The sequence below is a fragment of the Mesoplodon densirostris genome, chromosome 15, assembly GCF_025265405.1.
Source record: "Mesoplodon densirostris isolate mMesDen1 chromosome 15, mMesDen1 primary haplotype, whole genome shotgun sequence".
Classification (NCBI taxonomy): Eukaryota; Metazoa; Chordata; class Mammalia; order Artiodactyla; family Ziphiidae; genus Mesoplodon; species Mesoplodon densirostris.
Window position 1 is genome coordinate 22,758,398 of NC_082675.1, and position 19,903 is coordinate 22,778,300.

The 19,903-nt window shown below is 49.2% G+C and overlaps 2 protein-coding genes across 5 annotated transcripts in view; one reads left to right on the forward strand and one right to left on the reverse strand.

Annotated features, from left to right (window-relative positions):
* Positions 1–1,452: 1,452 nt before the first annotated feature.
* On the reverse strand, positions 1,453–7,088 carry RHBDD3 (rhomboid domain containing 3). Of its 4 annotated transcripts, none has more exons than XM_060119674.1 (6): positions 6,963–7,088; positions 4,400–4,589; positions 3,324–3,707; positions 2,239–2,401; positions 1,865–2,152; positions 1,453–1,778 (listed from the first exon to the last, which is right to left on the reverse strand). In XM_060119674.1, exons 2-6 carry the CDS (start codon positions 4,545–4,547, stop codon positions 1,601–1,603), a joined length of 1,161 nt encoding a protein of 386 aa, XP_059975657.1. In that variant the 5' UTR covers positions 4,548–4,589; positions 6,963–7,088; the 3' UTR covers positions 1,453–1,600. The 4 variants fall into 4 exon arrangements, with proteins under 4 accessions (XP_059975657.1, XP_059975656.1, XP_059975658.1 ...); XM_060119673.1 differs by having other exon boundaries at positions 6,949–7,088; XM_060119675.1 differs by having other exon boundaries at positions 6,914–6,973.
* Positions 7,089–7,104: 16 nt separating this feature from the next.
* EWSR1 (EWS RNA binding protein 1) overlaps positions 7,105–19,903 on the forward strand; it is a 29,761-nt gene continuing 16,962 nt past the window's right edge. The window contains exons 1-5 of the mRNA XM_060119671.1: positions 7,105–7,226; positions 11,732–11,768; positions 11,906–11,957; positions 13,389–13,512; positions 18,678–18,864. Coding sequence (XP_059975654.1) covers positions 7,214–7,226; positions 11,732–11,768; positions 11,906–11,957; positions 13,389–13,512; positions 18,678–18,864 — 413 coding nt within the window. The 5' untranslated portion in view covers positions 7,105–7,213. The remainder of the gene's footprint in view (positions 7,227–11,731; positions 11,769–11,905; positions 11,958–13,388; positions 13,513–18,677; positions 18,865–19,903) is intronic.

The following is a 19,903-nucleotide window of genomic DNA, read 5'->3' on the forward strand; positions in this document are numbered from 1 at the left end:
TTCTGTCTTCTCATCGACTGCCCGGCCATCCAGGCCCCAAGCAACTGAGGGAGTTGGAAGCTGGGGCTCTGCCCGGCCCTCAGCACACCCAGGGATGATGAGGGCAGGCAGTCTCACCTCCCAACTCCCCAGCCAAACCTGGGGGGCCCACCTGTACCCCTCGTCTCCTTGTTTTCTGGTGCTGGGTTGCTGGCCCTGAGGTCAAGCTACCTGATCTGACTGGACATTCAGGGCTCCTTGTCTCAGTTCTGACCCCTGAACCCTCAGTCCTTCTCATGTCCCAGGCGGAGGGGGCATGGAGAGGGAGGGGCCACCTGTTCCCACAACGGCTTGTGACAGACACCAGGAGGTAGTGTGTATCGGCCAATAAAGGCCCCCAGCCTCATTGCCCACCGGCCTGGTCTCAGTGTGTGCTTAGATGAGGGGCAGCCGGGCAGGGCCAGCAGCCTGTCTTCTCAGTGGCCTTCACTGTCCACCTGCAAAGCACTACTGTGAGGCCAGGGCTCCCCTGGCCATCACCTGGGCAGCTGGGGAATGGGGGTAGGTGAGCAGAACAGAGGCTCAGGCCATCCCCACCCGCTGGCCAGGTGTCCAGCAGGAGCTACCAGACCTCGGGGCAGCTTCCCTTCTCTGAGCCTGTTTCCTCACCTGTAAAATGAGACTGATGGTGTAGTCCTCAGGTTTCCCAGTCTGTTTCTGGCCCCTGGCTGGTGACCAACGGCAGGGTCAGTCTCTGCGGCCCCTCCACTCTGGCCCTGGCCTGGGGTACAGCCTCACGGGTGACCAGAGCACAGGCCAATCCGGGACCTACGGCCCCCTGTACTGCCCCTCAAAGTCCAGCTTCCGGGCCCCTCTGCCTTGCAGAGTTCTCATCAGCAACTCACACCCATGCCCCACCCTCTGCCCTCTAGGCTCTGGCTACACCTCCCCTTCCTGGGAGGGGGCAAGGACTGAGAGGGGCCAGGAGGGAGGAGCTGCTTCTACAAAGCTAAGGAAGCTTCTCCCCCACAGCACGCCCACATTGCTTCCTGCCCCCGGGGGGCCCCACAGGGCCCAGCCACAGGCCTCAGAGCCTGCCCTGGGCCAGGCCTGAGGACACCGACTGAACTGGCCCTTGTCCAGCAGGGACACGGGGCTGTGGGCAGTGAAGGGATGCTGTTCCTGGCAAATCAGGGAAGGCTTCCTGGAGGAAGGTCTCCGTGTAGGCCAAGACCTGAAGATGGGTAGAAATTAGCTGGGAAACACATGACAAATGCTCCTTGGCAGAGGGTCCAGCCCAACAAAGACCCTGAGGCAGAAGCTCGGTAACACTGTGTCTCTGGACATCAGGGAGCTGCTCTCCTGCAGTCGGCTATTCGTTCACTGCTCATTCATTCTTTCATTCATTCATTCATCCCCCTGATGCTAACGTAGAAGAGTCAGACACAACTGTTGCCTCCAAGGAGGTCCAGGTTGAAAAGTGAACTGGTTTTTATTCTAAATACCAGGGCAGGATGCTGGGGGGCCGCCCCTGAACCCACCCTGACCTTCAGCAGACAGGGCTGGGCTCTGACTTCCCACCCACAGGCCAGGCTTCTTCTCACCTGAGAGCCTGCCTGTGCTAGGGGGGCCCAGGACCCTCAGGGTGGGTGGGCCCACCCCTCCCCTGAGTCACCAGCGCCTCGGTGCCCACCTCCCCGCCGACCAGCAGTGACACGGCACCCTCCACCCGGCCCGTGGCTGCCAGGGCCACCACTGCCTGCTCCGTGGGGAAGCCCATGCGCTCCAGTTGCTGCAGCCTGTGGGAAGGGGGGACAGGGGGGAGTGTCAGGGCCGCCTCCAGCCCCCACACCAGGGGACCCCACCCCTACTTACCCCACCTTACCGCAGGGAGGAGACGGAGGACTTAGACAGCCGGAGTGGGCTCTCGGGACCCTGGACTGGCCCCTCAAGGAGCGAGGCCTGGATCCCCTTCTGCAGCATCTGCTCGTCTAGGGCTGCCCACAGCGGGGTCCCTGGGGGGAAGCTGGGCCCAGACCAGGCCAGTCTCACCTCTGAGGAGCCCTCCCAGAGCGGCTGCACAGGCCCCAGGCCTGGCGGGAGCGGGGCTGAGCCTTCGCCGAGGGGCCAGAGGCTAGGGGAGGCCATGTAAGGAGGTCCAGGGGTGGGCGGCCTGGAGGGGCAGAAGCAGAAGGCCTGACTGCCAGCCGCCGGCATGGCTTCCACCACCGGGGCCAGTGTCCTCAGCATCACCCTCACCTCACTCCAGCAGGATGGGTGACAGGCAGCTCAGCCAGGCTGCCTGGGGTGGGAAGGAGCTGGAGCGGCCAGCACCCCGCCAGGGCCCTGCACAGGACACCCTCCTGCAGTGCCTGCAGCCGCTGCTCAGAGATCTCCAGCCACCGGAAGGCCCCAGCCGCGTCTGTCTGCCCAGGGCAGGGCGGCCGGTCAAGGAAAACCACATCCAGCCAGGGGTGAGCCTGCGCCACATGCCAGGCCCTGTGCCAAGTGTGTGATGGGAATTCCCTCCTGTCTCCTCACTGTGGCCCTGCCAGGGAGGTGTCATCACCCTCGTCCGCAGCGGAGGCTCAGAGAGGGAAAAGGGCCCTGCCTGAAGCCACCCAGCCAATGAGAGGCAGAGCCAGATGTGCCTCATCCCCAAACCTGGCTCATCCCCATTCAGCCGCCCCCTGCCCGCTGTCCCCGGAGGCCTGTGTGCCTGCTCAGGCCTGTGAGACCAGGCCCACCCCTGGGCCCTGCCCCAGCCAGGGAGACATGCTCCCCTCTCCAGGATTCAGCCAGGTGTCCCCAATCCTAAACGACTCCGGGGTCAGCCTGCACCCACTGTTCCCTCTGACTGCACTGTTGTCCCCGACAGCATTAAGCATCTTTGGAGCAAAGGCCTGGTTAACACACCTGCACCACCGGCCTCAGGTCATTCCCCCTTTTGGTGCCAGGGGAGCCGCAGGCTCACGCTCACCCTGGTCCTTACACCCTCTGTACTGTCTGCCGGGCCCGTGCTCGCTGTTTCCACTTCTCGTCACCTGAACCCCTCCTTCTGCATGGTCTCGGCGTAGACCCACCTCCACTGGGACATCCAGATTAAGTGCCTCCTTGGGCCCTTCAGCTCCCAGGCTCTCCTTTAAATTGTAATTGGTACCTCTACATGGCCACAAGCCCCCAGTCCCCAGCCCAGAGCCAGGCGAGAGGAGGACTTGGAGATGCTCGTGGGATGTGTGAATGTGGGGGCCCGACCCCTTGTGCCAATTCCTTCCCAGGCACCCTGGGGGCCCAGCCACAGAACCCACACGTCCACACGAGCCCTGGGCCCAGGCAAAGGATACAGGCCAGGCCAGCCAGGAGGCCGCAGAAGAGCTGCAGGAAGGGCGGCTCGGAGCTGAGCAGTGGTGTCAGGGCGAGCAGCAGCCACGGCAGGAGCCATGGTGGCAGTGCCCCACGGGGCCGTCTAGGGTGGTAACCCTGCCCCGCCAGCATGGCCAGGTGGACAGGCATGTATCCACAGCCCCCGGCTGCACTGGACACCCCGAGGCCTGCCAGCAGCACAGCCATCATCCCGGAGGCCAGGGCGAGGAGGGTGGAGGCATGCAGGAACCGCAGTGTACCCAGGTGGCACTCCTGCCGCCAGCCCAGTGTGGGCAGGAGCAGCAGGCTCAGCAGCAGCCCTGGGAGGGCCTTGTGGCCCAGGGCATGTGTCAGCAGCCGGTGCGCTGGGAGAGAGAATGGGCTTATGTGCCAGGTTAGTGGCCCTAACCCCCAAGACTGGCCCAGGTGTGCCAGATGGGGAAACACCCTCCGCCAGGGCCGCCCACTAAGCCAGCATCCCCTCCCCGGGAGCCAAAGTCTGCCCACTGCCAGTAGTTTAATCACTGGTGGTGGGGACCAAGGGCTTCCAAACACTGTGACCACCCCCCTGCTGCTTTAAGTAGAACAAGCCAGACCCAACACTCAGTCTTCTTAAGAACAACCAACCATGGATAAGTCACTTCACTTCTGTAAGCATCATCTGGGTTCCTCAAATGTAAATGGAAGCTGTCATTCTTGGGAAACAGGTGTTCAGCTAGGGTCACTCTTCAAACCCCTAGTGCCTCCTTCCTGTTCTTGGGCTTAGCTGAAAGTCTTAGTTTATTTTAAGGGAAAGCCACCAGAAAGGGGAGCCGTCTGAAAAGAATTCCTACTCACAGGTTCCCACCCCTGTGCTGGCCCCTCTGCCCAGGTCCTCGGCCCTCCCTTCTTGGCTGTAGTTGAGCTGGGCATGCTCCCGTCCAAGGCTGACCTTCCCTGGGGCCCTGGGTCCTGTCCTTGCCTGACAACTGCAGGATGCATGCTGCTCCTGCCAACTGGTCTCAGGCCCTACAGCAAGTCTCCTGCCTCCTCCAAGGCCCATGTGGCCAGCCCTCACCCTGCCAAGGGTCCAGCAGCAGCTCTGGGGCCAGGACAAGGCTGGGGCCAGCTCCCAGCAGCCACAGGCCGCTCATGAGCAGCATCAGGACGGAGGAGGCGAGAGGCAGCGCCGGGGTCAGTAGGCCAGGGGGACCTCTGGCATGCATAGCTTGTCTGAAGGTGGTCAAAGGTGGTCTTGGGGCTGTGTGCTAGGGGTAAAGGAAAACAATAACAACAGTTATTATTGCAGCTTTTATCTGACTTCCTTTCGGCTACCATATCAACAGCACCATTTTACGGAAATAAAAACTGAGGCTGGAGAGGTGGGTGCAGCAACTTGGCCGTAGAGGACCTCAGAGCCTAACCATGTGTTTAGCCATCTTGCCATCCCACCGATGTGTGAGGATGGGAAGAGGCCAGGCCAAAAGGTCCCTGAGCCCTGATGGGCCCTGGAAAGGGGCCTGGAGTGGGAAGCACAAGGAATGGGAAGTTGAACGGGGGCCCTGGACTCCCAAAATTTTTTGGATTTGTGTAGCCCCCCAGGGCAAATTCAGGGCCATCTCCAGCTTTCCTCTGCCTCCCTCTTCCCTCAGGCTACAGACCAGCTACCTTCCTACCTCCCTCCTCCCCTCCACTGACTTAGAGCTCCAGGTGGCCTGAGCTGCCCTTGACAGAGCGGGTAAGGCCAGCCAAAGGGCAGGCAGATTAGGGAGGGGGTGGAGCAGAAGGGTTGGAGGAGAGGCAACAAGAGTTTCACACCCTGAGTGCACACAGTGACACTGGACAGAGATGTCCCCTTCCTCGAGCCCCGACCACAGCCCCTCTGACCCTACCCTCCCTTTCACAGAAAGGTTTCAGTATCCACTCCACTTCTTCCTGCTGTGTATCTCTCCCTGGGCAAATCTGGAGCCTCTCCTTCCTCATCTGTAAATTGGGGATTAAGAAAATCCATTCCTCATAGGATGAAAAAAAGGAATGGACTCAGGCAGTCCCACAGCTCCTGCTGGATAAACTGTAGCCATCCTGGCTGTCCCCAAGAAGGGGAAGCCTGAACATGGAAGCAGCTGCTCCAGCCCTCAAATGTGCCAATTTCCTGCCCGTGAGGCAAGGCTTTCTCTCCCATTCTCCCTCCTCCCATACAGCCTGTCCTCTAGGCCCTGCTGGAATCCCCTCACTCCTGTACCCTAGCCTGCCTCAGGACTCCCACTGAACTGATTTTATATTGCAGGAAGCAAAATCCCAAAGACAAGAAGGCTGCTTCATCTGCTCCCTTGTCATGGGCATCCTTGGCATCAAAACCCACCCACCAGTTTCCTGCAGGAAAAATATAGAAAACTCTGCCTGCGACGTCCTTCCCTTCATCTCTCTTAACAGCAAACTCCTATTCACCCTTTGAAGCCCAGCTCAAAGGTCCCCTTCCCCTCCTCTGGTCCCTCCACATCTTGGAGCCTACCCTATCCAGTGAGCACCGCTTGGCCTGTTTTTCTCTAGGCAGGTGGTCTGAACTAGGGGAGGAGGGGTGCTCCTCTTACTCATGGTCAAGTTCCCCAGGGTGCTACTAGCACATAGCTCGTGCTTTATGTGTCTTCACTGAAAGAAAGACACTAGCTTTGCTCCAGGTCCCGCTGAAGGATTTGGTGAGCCCTGCCCTTCGCTGGGCCTGGGCATCTGCCTAGGGAGACTGGGTTGAGTCCAAGAAGTCAGGCAGATGCCAGCCTTGCAGGGAGCCAAGGCACCCACTGCCAGCCTTCTCCTGCACCCTCACAATCCACCCCCACCCCATGTACTTTAGCAAGAGTGAGAGACTTGCCCATGGACCAGCAGAACTGGGATCTGAACGCCCCAGGTCTCAGCCTCTTTATCTATAAAACGGGGCTGTGCAGCATCAGGCCCTGCCTACCTTACTGGGAAGACGGGAGGACAGAATGTAAAGACAGGACGGGGACAATTCTTCCGGGTGATGGAGAGTGTGCGTGTGTGTGTGGGGGGGGGGTCCCAGGGTGTGGGTGGGGCTCAGCTTTGTGACTTTAGGAAAAGTACCCCAAGTCCTTGGGCCTCAGTTTCCCCTTCTGTGAAAACAAGGTTGTTGGATGAGAGGTGATTAAAAGGTCTTCTCAACCTTGACCGTTACTGGGGGGGTCTCGGGCCGGGCACTACATTCGGAGCCTCCCATCCAGCCCACCGGCCTTGGCCCCCTCCCCCGCGGACCGGGCCACGTGTCTGGGGTACTCACAGCGCAGCGCGCCCCCCGCCCCCAGAAAGCCGAGTGGAGCCCTTGGCTGGGAGTCAGTACTCTAGCTTCCCGCCGACACCCGAGCGCCCCGAGCCCATTCTGCTCGCCCTCGGGCGCGTGACCCGGGCCGACCGGTCGGCACGCCACCCCCTCCTCCGCCGCCGCCGCCCGCCTATTAGTCAGCAGTTGTTCTAGGCCCCGGTCCCTTCCCCCAGCCCTCCCGCCGGCCTCCGTTTCCCTCCAAGGCCGACTCTTCAGAGACGGTCCCTAGAGCCAGCGGGAGTAACCATTCCAAACAACCTAGCATCGACCGGAGAATCACTCCGACTTGTTACCAAGATCCGCTCACCAGCCGCTCCCGCCCCTGCGGTGCTATTTTGGCCCACACGTCACATCCGGTACTCTTTAGAGAGGATTAGGACTAGATTTGCGGGCGCGAAGGGCGAGAAAGCTGTGGTTCGTCCCTCCCTCTCCCACCCCCGTGGCCTAGCCCGATGGTAGCGCCCGAGGTTGCGGGTTTCGCGCCTGCGCAGTGCGGCGCCTAGAGGGAAAGCGAGAGGGAGACGGACGTTGAGAGAACGAGAAGGAAGGAGAGAGAAAATGGCGTCCACGGGTGAGTGTGGTTGAACTGCGGTCGCTCCGCCGGGATGCCCAAATTGGGGACCGCTCGTTTCTCGGGGTGGTCGGGACGACTGAGTGGACCTGGCGAGAGGGGTATGAGGTACCCGTCGCGGCTCGAGAAGCTCGACGGCCGGCGTCCCCCTCCACTCCCTCCCCTCCCCCAACTGGGCAGGCCGGTTCTGGAACCTTCCGGCGCCCCCCGCGCGCGGGGGGCTCGAGGCGGCTGGTTCGCGCGGGGCCTGCTTTGGTCTCTATTGTGTGGTGGCCGTCGGGCCCCGCGCCCTGGGCAGCCCGCCACGTGGGCGGGGCCTGCGGCCTCTGGGCCCCCGCGTGGGGGTGGGGGGAGGGTTTGGCTAGGCTTCGGGCCTGGCACCCCGAAACCGGAGGTGGGGGGGCCGGCGGCGGCTCGAGAAGCCGCAGACCCGCTGACCCTCTGACTCTCCCCACCCCAACCCCATTTCCAGGGCGGCAGCCCAAGCCCGAGCGCTCCTCTGCCTCACCGAGAAGACGAGGGAAAAAAAGCAAATAAAAAAGGTTTCGCGGATTTGTGAGCCGAGGGGCGCCGACCTATGAGCGGGAGCCCCGTCATTCTTAAAGCCGGGTCGGCTGGGGCGTCCGGGGCCGCCGAGCTGCGTCCTCGGCGGGCTCCAACCCCCAAGCCGAACTTCTGCCCGAAATGGGGTTTAGACGGAGTGCCCCGTCGCTCCTTTACAGCCCCCCAATCGGCTGCCTCTTCGGGGTTCGCTTTTTACCATTATTAATTCCCTTTACCGCCCCAAAAAACAATTCCCAGAGCCATTTTTCAGCAAACGCCGAGGGAGATTTTTTGTATAAGGCCAACCCGGATCGTGTGGCCAGAAATCCCCACCGAAAGAAATTTCTGGCCTCTTTGACTTAACGGGAAACAAAAGGCCCCAGTCGGCGTTTGAATTATACTTAAGTAATCGTTTCGCACGTTTATTCGCTTAGGTTAAGCCGAGAGGCTTGTTTATTTCGTGGACTGATAGAAGAGAGCGGAAGGAGGCGCGGACTGAACTTTGAAAGCCTGGGGTGGGAGCTGGAATATGATGTCTGGGGTGGTCCTTGACGCCCGGAGTGTGTAAGAGAGTAGCCTAAACGTGACCTGCAGTTTGCAGCCTGTTCCTGCACTAATTTGTGGTTATTGGTCGAGTGGGGCATTTTTGCCTCCGGGGGTGTTCTTAGGCAGCCTGACTCCAGGCCTTAAGAGGCAGTTGGAGAAGATGGAAGATGGGAAAAGCTCTGGGTCCTTCAGAGTTTTAATTTGAAAAGGGTCCAGAATCCAGCAACGGAATGGCAGTTTAAGAACTCTCCGCAACTATGTGGTCAGTAAACAAGCAGGTAGATGCTGGCTGTTAGTGCCAGGGTACAGAGTGCCCTTAGAAGAAAGAACTCTGAAATAACCACAGTCTTAGACACATCTTGGTGGGAAATGGTTTCCTCAGAGCCCTTTCCACCTTCCTCTTCCCTGCAGTGTTAGGATTTTGTAAGGGGGAGTGCTACTCTCCCTTCCCTGTTAACATTTGGGGAGTAAATATGTGTGTGTTCAAATTTGTGTGTGGCTGGACTTGCCCCTTTTTCGTCCTACTTTGCTCAAGCTCTGTTTACTGGTAACCACCACATACTATATTAGAATTACAATTGTGGATTATGTAGACACACAGTAGTAGGCCTGGCTGGGGGCCCTTTGGGGGGGTCACTAACTTATCTGGACTTTGGTTTCCTTTCAGTCCAAATGAAGGGGTTAGGCTAGACCTTTTAAGAGCTTTTTCAGCCTTTAGCTTCTGACCTTACAGCAAAGTATTTTGGCTCCCATAAAGTTGTCCCATAATGACTTTTAACTCGTGACGTAGTCTGAAGCTCTAAATCTCTGCAGTTTCGATCGTGACTGCCTTAAAGTATCTAAAAGCCACCACCTTGGGTAATGTTAGTTGTTTTTCCTCCTCATATGTAGCATATATAGAAAAGTACCTAGAGTATATGTCCACTTTAACGAAGAATTACAACGCGAACTCCCAAGTAACCACCATTCAGACCAAGAAATAAAACATTGTCGGTACTCTGGAGGTCCCCCGTCCCACCCCCAGTCACAGCCCATTCTCTCCTCAACCTGTCCTGTATTTTTAGTAAAGTCTTCAGCTGCAGATTTGGGAGTTAAAAAAACAAAAGAACATAACTGCTAAATAATCTGACCAATGTGTAACTGTAGATTTTTGAAGCCGTATAGTGTTTGTATGCTGTAGGTGGATAACATAAGTTCTCATGAAGCACATTTGCTCCTTCCTGTAGCCCACCAATATGGGGCTAAGTCAGCTGGTTTCCCATGGATCTGAGATCATTCCTTGTTCATGTCAGCTTCGCCACTTTGATGTTTTACATAACTGTTCTTGTGTAGCAGTCCTCTTGCAGACATTGAGCTTACATGTCAGCTATTTAGAATCATTTCTCATACAGAAGCCTCTGCAGAAGGTAGTTTGAAATATTTGATTTTTGATGCTTCATTGGTATGTTTATTTTGTAATTACAACATGGAAGAAGTGATTTGCATTTAGTTTTTTTTATATGTCACAGAGCTAAGATTGTCTTGAACAAATCAATTTGTTCATTATACATAGCCTTTGGCCGTTGATTTGATAATGTTGATGATTCAGGGTTCTGAGTTAAGGGTGTACAGAGGAAGGAAAGTGGTCAAGTGAAGTGTAGAGAGATGAAAAATGAGCCAAGTTGAAGAGATGGATTCAGCAAAATGCTCTGGGGGCAGGCCAGGTGAACTGTGAAGCAGGCTTTGAATGGAGTGGGGTTAGAAACCCCTCCACAAAGAGCTGTCAACTATTGCTTTCAGATGAGGGACTGTTTTCTGATTGGAGAAGAAAGGACTCTTTGGTCTGCCTTAATGACAGTGTTGCCTTCTAACACAGAATAAGATACATAGTTCTTGTGGAGAGCAAAGAATTGGGCAGGATTTTTAAAAAATAATTACTTTAACTTCTTTAAAAATATATGTTTGATTCAGTAGTGCCATGAAAACCTCTTAACCATTTTATTTTCTGTTTTCACTACTTGCAGACGCCTCAGTGGACCAGAGGGGTTTTTTTGTTTTCATTTTTAGTCCTTTTTTGTGCATGTTGTAAATTTCTTATGAAAAGGAAAGTTGTAGGAAGCTTTACTTAGAGAGGAGAGGGGAAGATAAGTTGTTTTTTTTTTAAGTTGAAATCACTTGAATTTAAAAAGATGATGTTACCTAAAACCAAGTTATTCCCCAAAAGATTAAATGCTTTCTCCTCTGCCAGTGATCATGATTCTGCCTTGACTGCTTCACTGGTACTTACAATGTGTCTAGTTTTTAAATTATTCTACAGATGTGACCCTTTAGAACACTGGATTGAGATAATTGTCCTCTTGTTTTCTGCCATTTCATTTCACAGTCCTCCTAGGGAATTATGTATGGTTGGTCTAACTTGCTAAAGGGAGGGAGTGATTTTTTTTTTTTTAACTAGTTTTTGAGGAGATGTAGCTACTGATGTAACCATTCTGGTGTTAAACATTGTTATATTGTTGCATGCCTCCTTTTTATATGAAGGTAAAACTTCTGATCCTCTTGAGTTTATCTTGTTCTCCTGTTAGTTGTAGGATGACGATCATATATTTGAAATGACAGCCTATGGTTAAGGGAGGTTTGTAGTCATGGGAACATGCAAAGTATCTTTGCCAAATCAGATGATCTTGACCTCATTAGCTGGCACTTTGTTCAAATTTTCTGTTTAACTGGCTCAGATTTTTTTAGTTTGGTGTTGAAAGATAAGAGGTACTCATTTGGATCTGTGTTGTCCTGTAGGTCCTCTCAATACCGTTTTTAAAGAAAATATATTTATTTTATTTATTTATTTTTGGCTGTGTTGGGTCTTCATTGCTGTGTGTGGGCTTTCTCTAGTTATGGCGAGGGGGGCTTCTCTTGTTGTGGAGCACAGGCTCTAGGCACACGGACCTCAGTAATTGTGGCGCACGGGCTTAGTTGCTCCGCGGCATGTGGGATCTTCCCAGACCAGGGCTCGAACCCGTGTCCCCTGCATTGGCAGGCGGATTCTTAACCACTGTGCCACCAGGGAAGTCCCTCAATACAGTTTTAAAAATTCATCTTCCTGGGCCTCCCTGGTGGCGCAAGTGGTTGAGAGTCCGCCTGCCGATGCAGGGGATGCGGGTTCGTGCCCCGGTCTGGGAGGATCCCACGTGCCGCGGAGCGGCTGGGCCCGTGAGCCATGGCCGCTGAGCCTGCGCGTCCGGAGCCTGCGCGTCCGGAGCCTGTGCTCCGCGACGGGGGAGACCACAACAGTGAGAGGCCCGCGTACCGCAAAAAAAAAAAAAAAAAAAAAAAAAAAAAAAAAAAATTCATCTTCCTGCCACCTGAATTCCTTCCCCCCTTTTTTCCTTTCTGTTTGTAAACGTTGGCTTCACACTATTTTCTCTCCTTGTTTTCTCTAGATTACAGTACCTACAGCCAAGCTGCAGCCCAGCAGGGGTAAGTCAGACTTTTACAGCAGTACCTTGGGTGTGATTGGTTGTTTTTTAGAGTACAGAGCCTCCTTTAATTGTAGAGGATTTAGTAATGGAATCTGGATTTCTATATTCAGTTCTTGCATTTAATTTCTCTTACAGCTACAGTGCTTACACCGCCCAGCCCACTCAAGGATATGCACAGACCACCCAGGTAATCTTTAAGATAATTATTTGTGGCTGCATCCCCAAGTTAAATATTTCCATCAGCCATTGAAACAATAGCTAGCACGAATCTTTTTCAGAAATTAGGTAGTAGAAGAGTATAATGTGCTTGTAATCATAAAATACACAGGCGTTTAAACTTTCACAGTGGGAGTGCCATTGTAATGAAACCATCCTCAAACTGGGAGTTGCTAGCTCTCCTTTCCTTCCTAGTATGGTTTCTCAAGTTAGGTGTTTTGCTCCATGCTTGTTCCTTCTACATATTTTGTGTTTAAATTTATTTAACTTAATCATACAGCAGTTCTGCAGAGGAAGGTGACATTATGACATTTTGCAGATGAAAAATTGCAGTGCATCGATACTACACCATTCGCCACTGGTCACACATTAAGTGATGGGTTAGCTCTTATGGCTGCCTAACTATAGGGCTTTTGAGCTCTTTCTAGTACATGAGTCTATTCTAAAGTCCAGGCCAACAGATACTAGAAATTAGCCACCTAGTGTTCTCAATATCATCTCAAATTCTGAAATGGTCTGTGGCATAAAATGGATACAGTAGCTCTGCCATGGAAACATTATAGGACAGGCAGAATGTGATGTCTCTGGCTGATCTTATATAACTGGTCATTCACATCTAGAATGTGATCTTGCTAATATCTGAAAAAACAGTTCATTCCTTGCCAGGTTTTAAGTATTGCTGATGTCCAGGTTCAAAAGACAGCACTCTTGCTTTCTTAAGAAGACATGCAGCGTTCTTGTTCATTTTCTTTGAAGTGGTATGATGATTTTTAAAATTTTGTCTCAAGCTGAAAATATAGTTTTCAAAATTGTCTGACAGATTTTAGTCCCATTTTCATTTTCATTGTTCATTTTATCTTCCTAGCATTTGTTTCTGTTTGCTAAAACTGCTACACTAAGTGCTGGCAGTTATACACCTGTTCCCTCATTGTTAATCATTTGAGGGCATCTTGTTAATCTCCTGTATCGTTAAATTGTGGTTTTGCCTGATTATCTCGGGAACTTTTTTGTAGTTTATGAAAATATGAGTGGATTAGATAAGGGGAAACAAGCATTCATGATACTGTGATCACTTGTCGGTTTTTTTAAAATCTTTTTATTAGAAAGCATATTTTTTTTTTAATTTTTTAAAGTCTTTATTGAATTTGTTACAATATTGCTTCTGTTTTATGTTTTGGTTTTTTGGCCACGAGGCATGTGGGATCTTAGCTCCCCGCCCAGGGATTGAACCCGCACCCTCTGCATTAGAAGGTGAAGTCTTAACCGCTGGACCACCAGGGAAGTCCCAGAAAGCATATTTTTGACTTTGGTTTTCCAATTTAGGAACTTAGAAGTCAGTCCATTTTATTGCTAAAATACAAGATTCATATATGAAGTTCTTAAATCCATTTTCTTTGAGCAGGCATATGGGCAACAAAGTTACGGAACCTATGGACAGCCCACTGATGTCAGCTATACCCAGGCTCAGACCACTGCAACCTATGGGCAGACCGCCTATGCAACTTCTTATGGACAGCCTCCCACTGGTAAGACTCTAGAGAGACTTTGGGGTTACATTAGCTAGGGTGTTTGCTAAGAAGCTTGTTACTTGTGCTCTTGGGTGTATATTCTGGTTGATACCTTGGCGTTTGGGAATCCTTTATTCTTAGGAGGAGCTGGGGGTTTTTGTTTTGTTTTTTCCCTTTTCCTTATATTCTCCTTGAGGGATCTCTAATAGAATGTGGGTGGGATAAATTCCAAGGGAAAAAAGAACTTTTCCTTTTAACTATTTTATACAGTGTATTGAGTAATCTCACGACAAAATGGAGAATATATAAGAGACTGTGCTAATGCTAATACTGGGAAAGAATGAGCCTTCTTAAACTGAGCTGCTTAAAAATCAAACTGATTTTCACATCTGTTTGCTTCATCTGATAGTGTGCCCTCTACTTTTTGTTTTGTGCTTTCCACAGTAGAAGGGACCAGTACAGGTTTGACTATCCTGCTCATTCTTGCATGGGAATTGCTTTCCATCTTGTCTAACCCTGTAATGTTAACCCTTTAGGTGTTTTCATTTGTTTAACCCTCAAACTTTCTAACATCACACACAATGAGGTGCTAATGGAAAACTGCTTCAGGTGCCATTCGCAGATTCATGTCCCTTTTCTTTATGTAATTTTGGGAAAGGTTTCGCTTTGTTTTATTTTACATTATTTTGTGTCAAGCCTTAATAATAGTTGTTCACCTTCTCAAAGGTATTTCAGGTGACTACTTCCCAGCTGATTTCCCCCTATTCCCTGAAGGATAGATTGCATGATAAGATTTATTCAGAGGGACAGATTGCCACCTTGCATGTATTATGTTTGTCTGTTGGTTGGCTTCCAGTCCAGACACATTTTATTTTCTGTTTAAGTGTTAATGAATTATTTTAATCCATAGTATGTCTTAAATATATATGTAACAGCATTCCAGAGAGCAAAAAAAATTTTTATTTTAAGAATTAGAATAAATTGTATCCTAATACTGGGGTTGAAATGGAGCCTGTGAAAATTTTACAATAACTTTTTTATGTTTGGTGCTGTGTGACATTTCAGGATCCCTACCTTAAAGATGTAAAAACTTTTATTTTTCAAACTATCTTTAATCCCCAAGTTATATATGGTCTATCAGAGTCATTAGTAGGGAGAAACCCACCTGTAATTTATCTCACTTCGTGACAATGTCCTGGATTTGTTGGGAAGTATTTCCTAATCTATCTCATTAATGCATATCATTGAATAGGATGGGAAATGTTTAAACTTTCTGTGGGTGTTGGCAACTGTAGGAAGAGCTGGAACTGAGACTCTGCAGTTTGTATTTTGAGCACAGGATTTTGAAATTGTGGGATGAACTTTACATTTTCAAGCTATTGTGTTTTTAATGAGATGTAATTGACATATATAACATTAGTTTTAGGTGTACAACATGATTCAGTATTTGTGTATGTTGTGAAATCACCACAGTAAGTCTAGTTAAAATGAATTACCACACATCCTTACGCGGGCCTCTCACTGTTGTGGCCTCTCCCGTTGCGGAGCACATGCTCCAGACGTGCAGGCTCAGCGGCCATGGCTCACAGGCCCAGCCGCTCTGCGGCATGTGGGATCTTCCCGGACCGGGGCATGAACCCGTGTCCCCTGCATCGCCAGGCGGACTCTCAACCACTGCACCACCAGGGAAGCCCCACACATCCTTTTGATGAGAACTTTTAGGATCGTGTCTCTTAGCAGCTTTCAAATATACAATACAGTATTGCTAACTGTAGTCATCATGCTGCACATTACATCCCCATGACTGATTTATTATAACTAGATGTTTTTTATCTTTTTGACCTTAACTTATTTTAAAAATAAGTATCATCTGAAGTAATACAGCTTAGATCTAGCCTTTGGAGCCTTAGGATCATTTTATAAGAACATGATAAAGTCATTTATAGGAAATAACAGTAGTTTTCTAGATTCTGTGGAGCCATGTTTTCACTTTGTAGTTTATGGAAGACCCTTCATATCTCCCCAAATTCTTCCATCAGCTTTTGGAGTGTAGGAACTAAAACTAAACCTAGTGAGCAAATTGAGGCTGAACCAAACCAAGCAGGACCCTGACGGTAGTAAGTAGGTTCAGGAACATTTAATGCTTTTTTCCTTACCTCTTACTGTCTTTACACATAAAAGTCATTGGATAGGGCTTCCCTGGTGGCGCAGTGGTTAAGAATCTGCCTGCCAATGCAGGGGACATGGGTTCGAGCCCTGGTCCGGGAAGATCCCACATGCCGCGGAGCAGTGAAGCCCGTGCGCTGCAACTACTGAGACTGCGCTCTAGAGCCCACGAGCCACAACTACTGAGCCCACGCGCCGCATCTAAAGCCCGCGCGCTCTAGAGCCCGTGCTCTGCAACAAGAGAAGCCACTGCAATGAGAAGCCCACGCACCACAACGAAGAGCAGCCCCTGCTCACTGCAACTAGAGAAAGCCCGCACACAGCAACGAAGACCCAACACAGCCAAAACTAATAAATAAATTTATTTTTAAAAAGTCATTGGATAATCATTGGAAGAAATATATAAAAAGACACTTCTAGAATATTTTAAAATTAAGCTTCATGAGAGGGAGCTATATAAATCTCAACTCATTAATTGGAATAGAAATCTTAGACTTTAGTTTTTACCGTTGAAGTTGAACAAAAATTCTGGTTCGTTTGTGTGATGTTTCTTACTACCTTTTTCCTTAAATTTATCAACACATATTAGATACGTTGTGTTTTTGCTATTGGTCTTTTTTATTGTCATTAAATCATTTTGCTCTGTTAAGTTTTGCTCATTTTGATTGACTGCTTGTGCGGGTACTACAATTAATTAAAAGATTATTAATTTAAAAAAATTATTAATTAACCAGTGTCTATTAGTGTAATCTTTAGCACTGCAAGGCTCTGTTGCTGGATACTTTTATGACAGGAGTTACTGCCCTTGTCACTTTTTGTTGTTGTTTTTTAGTTCTTATAAATCTTTTTTTTTTTTTAATTGTATTTATTTATTTTTGGCTGCATTGGGTCTTTGTTGCTGACCGCGGGCTTTCTCTAGTTGCCGCGGGTGGGGGCTACTCTTCGTTCCGGTGCGTGGGCTTCTCATTGCGGTGGCTTCTTCTGTTGCGGAGCACGGGCTTCAGTAGTTGTGGCTCCCGGGCTCTAGAGCACAGGCTCAATAGTTGTGGTGCACGGGCTTCGTTGCTCTGCGGCATGTAGGATCTTCCCGGACTGGGGCTTGAACCCATGTCCCCTGCATTGGCAGGCAGATTCTTAACCACTGCGCCACCAGGGAAGTCCTCTTCTTGTAAATCTTATAGATGGCCTTTCATGTAGGGAAAAAAAAAATCTGTGTAGGAGTAATAGGGTAGGTGGAATTAGATTCCAGTTAAATAAATGAGTGCTTTATGTGGTTGACATTAGGATTCTGCAAAGAACTTTTAAATTAAATAAACAGTTCAGATGAATAACATGCCAACTCGAAAAACGTCCAGTGCTTGGGGCTCCCTGTTTTGTGAAATACGCTTCCATATACACTTCAGCCCAACATATTTGAGAAGGAAGTATGTGTATAATTAATTTCAGAATTTCCCTAAAATGTTTGGGATGGAGAAGAAAGTATTATATTCTGTGCTACAAAAGATGACACTTTAGATTGTACAAAGGGAAGTTGGTATTTGTTTTTGGCTATTTGTTGGTATTTGGCTAAATTGGTATTTGTATTTATTTTTGTGTATATAGTGAGGACACTTTATTCTAACTGAAGTTTAAGTACTGAAACATTTTTACTTTAGTGAGATTTGGGTTTTTCTTTGATGGACATAAATGCTGACAGCTAGACCCAACTTTTTATTGCATGGCTTACTTGTGCTCGTTGACCATGAGGGAGGAGTAGGAGGGAGGGAAGCCAAGCACCAGGAAAGGTTATAATACTTTTTATAGGAAAGGGACGCAAATTAGGAGCTGCAGGTCCAGGGGTGGGAGTTGTCACATTCTAAACCCAAGTTCCAGATGAAAGGGCATGGATCCCAGGAATTCCCTGGAAGTCCAGTGGTTAGGACTCCAGGGTCTGGGTTCAGTCCCTGGTCAGGGAACTAAGATCTTGCAAGCCGAGCAGTATGGCAAAAAAAAGAAAGAAAAGAAAGGGCATGCATCCTACCTGGTTTGGCAGAGGCAGGAACTAGGGAAAGAGCCTAGCTTGGTCTCTGCACACCCGTGACAGCAGGTCTGTAACATTTGGTTAGGGAAATAGCAAGGGGGCTGCAGAGTCCACCTCCAGTATTGCTGAGCAGGAAAAAGACTCATTTGCTCGCGGTGGGTAAATAAGGGAAATGGGGTGGGTAATTTGATGACCGGCTTAGAATCTCAAATGGTTTTATTATGTGAAAAACATTTACCTTTTCGATGTTTATTTTGGGAATGTTAACTTTAATTTAAAATAATTTATCAGAAAAGTTAAATAGGGAAAACCTTTGTTGGTCATATGTACGTAAGCAAATATAATTTGTAGTATGTCTTTATTACTAATGTGCCATTTCAAATCTTAGTGCTGGTAACAAGCATTTTCTTAGTTGTTTGTTACCCGAAACAAAATTAGCAGTTCTTAGAGTGTTTAATCAATTGTTAACATCTCACTGAAAATTAAACACATGTTCTCTGCAGTTTCCAGTTTCCTTAAACGTGAACTGCCCATGATGCTTGGGGCTGAAAGCAGATAATTCCAAATGATAGATCATTATTTTATAGCTACTTAAAGATGTTGTGTCATTTGCCTTTTACCTCCCTTTCTGGGACATTTTATTCCTGTTGGGAGTATAGAATTAGTGAAAGCAGACTTGTGCCTTATTGAATGCTTTCAAGGTGGGGGCAAAGGGAGCCCTTTTTTCTATACCAGCACTTTCTGTGGCCTACTCTCTCTCCTTTCTTTTAGGTGTGGTTTAGAGCAAAAGAGATAGTGCTTTGCTGAAAACTGAGTATTTTCAGAGAACTTAGGCTTTAAATATTGGTTTGTTGCTATATTTACTGAAGGGGAAATATTTAAAGGAGCTAAATATCATGATGGTTGAAAGTAGGTGGTTTACAGATTGTCCTGTTAATGAGTGTCTAGGCAGGTCTCTGAGGAGCCAGAAATCTGACATAGCTCTCCTTTATTCCAGGATATTCTACTCCAACTGCCCCCCAGGCATACAGTCAGCCTGTCCAGGGGTACGGCACTGGTGCTTACGATACCACCACTGCTACAGTCACTACCACCCAGGCCTCCTATGCAGCTCAGTCTGCATATGGCACTCAGCCTGCTTATCCAGCCTATGGGCAGCAGCCAGCAGCCACCGCGCCTGCAAGGTAAGGCCCCCTCACCTACTCCTAATGCAGCAACCTCAGGCTTTCAGAAAAGAGAGCAGGCCTCACTTAGAGAATATATGACTTGGTTCCTTTGTAGTGTGTACTCACATACTTAGGTGTTAACTAATTATTCTTCACCCGGTACAGTCACACCACAAACAGTACTCTTCATTTAGTAGAGAAATGGTGCCATCCAGGGGCCAAAATGAGGAATGTCACTGAGTGGGTTGTCTAGTTTCAGAAGAGTGGACTTCTCTGTAGGAGGAAGCTGTTTATTTACTTTGCTAAGCCCAGAAGAAAATTGAGTGTGGTTTCCTCACAACAGAACAACTGATAGAATTGTACTTTGATGCTTTTACCTTTGGTTTTATTGACCCTGTAAATGGGTAACACCTTTCTCTTTGGGAAAAACACTGTAGTTCACAGTTGGGGTAGGGGGTAGAATCATGTGGTTCAAGAAATAGTCACACGATCCAGTTGTCAGTAAAGGGTATATCCATATCCAGAAGTCAAACGTCGGTGACATGATTTTCTCTGTATTATGTATTGGCTTGGTAATCTAAATATCCCAGGCAAGTATAAATTCTTAACTGGGTGCCCTGCTATAGGGTGAATATTTGAGCAAAGTTCATACTCCGTGACTGATTAGCAAGTAAACAGTATTAATTATTACTTAACAGAAGATTTCAGGTCTTTGCTTTAGGCAATGCACTTAGGTGGCTTCTGCATACAGTCTTGAACGAACATTGAATTCTGGTTTGAAAGAAGACTTTTTAGGGAGTAAACAAGAGATCAACTTGTAACCTAGACTTTTTGTCTGCTGTAGAGGTAAGAAATTAGCTCTGGCAAACACTCATGAGGTTACTTCTAAAATGCACAGTGCGTAATCAGAGCTACTTGGTAGTTTACCTCTTCTAGACAGCCTGTGCAGTGGTTAGTGTTAAGCTGATTCCTGTAGGGTCCCAATTCAGTTGACCTAGAGTATTCTCAGATGTTTGAAGTCCCATTTGATGCTCCATTGCAACAGTATATCCAAGCC

What these genes read in the sequence shown, in the direction of transcription:
- RHBDD3 (XM_060119674.1), bottom strand. Translation starts at nt 4,547, where the DNA reads ATGCATGCCAGAGGTCCCCCTGGCCTACTGACCCCGGCGCTGCCTCTC. An exon ending in CCTCCTGGCTGGCCTGGCCT is followed by an intron (nt 2,402 to 3,323) that starts GTATCCTTTGCC and finishes CTGGGCAGACAG; the next exon opens with ACGCGGCTGGGGCCTTCCGG. An exon ending in ACCCATCCTGCTGGAGTGAG is followed by an intron (nt 2,153 to 2,238) that starts GTGAGGGTGATG and finishes CTGCCCCTCCAG; the next exon opens with GCCGCCCACCCCTGGACCTC.